General features: G+C 27.8%; 1 protein-coding gene across 3 annotated transcripts in view; it reads left to right on the top strand.

Moving 5' to 3' along the window:
* The window catches only part of LOC140447686 (ATP-binding cassette sub-family C member 4-like), a 188556-nt gene extending 187721 nt beyond the window's left edge, over positions 1–835 (top strand). For all 3 annotated transcript variants that reach the window (XM_072540482.1, XM_072540481.1, XM_072540483.1), the window contains one exon: positions 460–835. In XM_072540482.1, the coding sequence (XP_072396583.1) occupies positions 460–742 (283 nt within the window). In that variant the 3' untranslated portion in view covers positions 743–835. The remainder of the gene's footprint in view (positions 1–459) is intronic.
* The last annotated feature ends 487 nt before the right edge of the window (positions 836–1322 follow it).

Here is a 1322-nt window from a genome sequence, read left to right as displayed (position 1 = left end):
ATTAAAAAAAATTTTTTATGAACCTAAGCCCAAGAAAATCCACTAATATATATATATATATATATATATATATATATATATATATATAGTAAACTCTAATATATATATATATATATATATATATATATATATATATCCCGTTTTCACTTTTCAACCACTTCTACTGTTGAGGGAGAGAACCCCTCTTCATCCCCTCTCTCAGTCTTTCTAAGACGTATGGTTTGCATTACATCCAGGTCGTATTGCAGACAAGTTAAATTCGCTATTTCTGCTAAATACAAACGACTGCCTTGGTAACTGTCATGGCAAACTTTTTTCGGTTACTGTTACTAAATAATTAGAGTAATTGGATGAAGTAAGAGATAACATTTAAAAAACTAGTTAATTTTTCTTTTCTTTTCTCTTCTTTTTCTTTAAGAGCTCTTTATTTTTTTCTTTTAATACTTTTTTTTATTACAGAACTGATACTCTTATTCAAGAAACCATCCGCGAAAGGTTTAAAGACTGCACCGTTATAACTATTGCCCATAGATTAAATACAATTATGGATTCTGATCGAATTTTGGTGATGGACGCTGGTCAAATAATAGAATTTGATCATGCATTTAAACTTTTAGAAAATTCCAAAGGATACTTCAGTAAAATGGTAGACGAAACAGGATCAACAATGAAGGAAACGCTAAGGGAAATGGCAAAGAATGACTATGAAGCAAAAAAGAAAAATATTGAAAATATTCCGTAATGTAATATTTTTGAATACATTAGTATTTAAATTCGGAAACAAAATTATTTGATTTTGTATTTATGTTTATTATCAATAAATGCAAATAATAAATGTTTTTATTTCAATCATAAAATAAATACTATTTATTAATTAATAATAAGCTATACTTCCCTTTTTTAATTGGATTGCTTGGATTATAAACAAGAAGTTATACAGGGACAATGTTCACCCTAAGATGCCTTTCATAGCGACTTTACTAACACACCACACGGGCAACGGATAGGGAGAGAATATAACATAAGGGTAGACGGAGGAAAAAAAACTAAATACATTTAAGCTGAATCATCCATTCAATATTAAATTGTTTTTCGGTATTTGTTAAAATTACCAAATGATTTGGTTGATTTTATAATCTTGTAGAAAAAAATATAAAGGAAGATTCATTTAGAAGGAAACTTGTTTGTTCTTTCTCTAGAGTTTATATTGAATATGTAAAGGCAGTCGGTAGTTTCTTTATTCCTCAATCCGGTTTGTTTTCACATCCTTATTCTAAACTACTGTTTATATTTCGTTTAAATGTTTGTATCAAACATAACAT

The sequence above is a fragment of the Diabrotica undecimpunctata genome, chromosome 8 (genome assembly GCF_040954645.1).
Source record: "Diabrotica undecimpunctata isolate CICGRU chromosome 8, icDiaUnde3, whole genome shotgun sequence".
In the NCBI taxonomy this organism is placed as follows: domain Eukaryota; kingdom Metazoa; phylum Arthropoda; class Insecta; order Coleoptera; family Chrysomelidae; genus Diabrotica; species Diabrotica undecimpunctata.
Note: the sequence above shows the minus strand (reverse complement) of the source record. Positions and strands in the feature narration are given on the sequence as shown.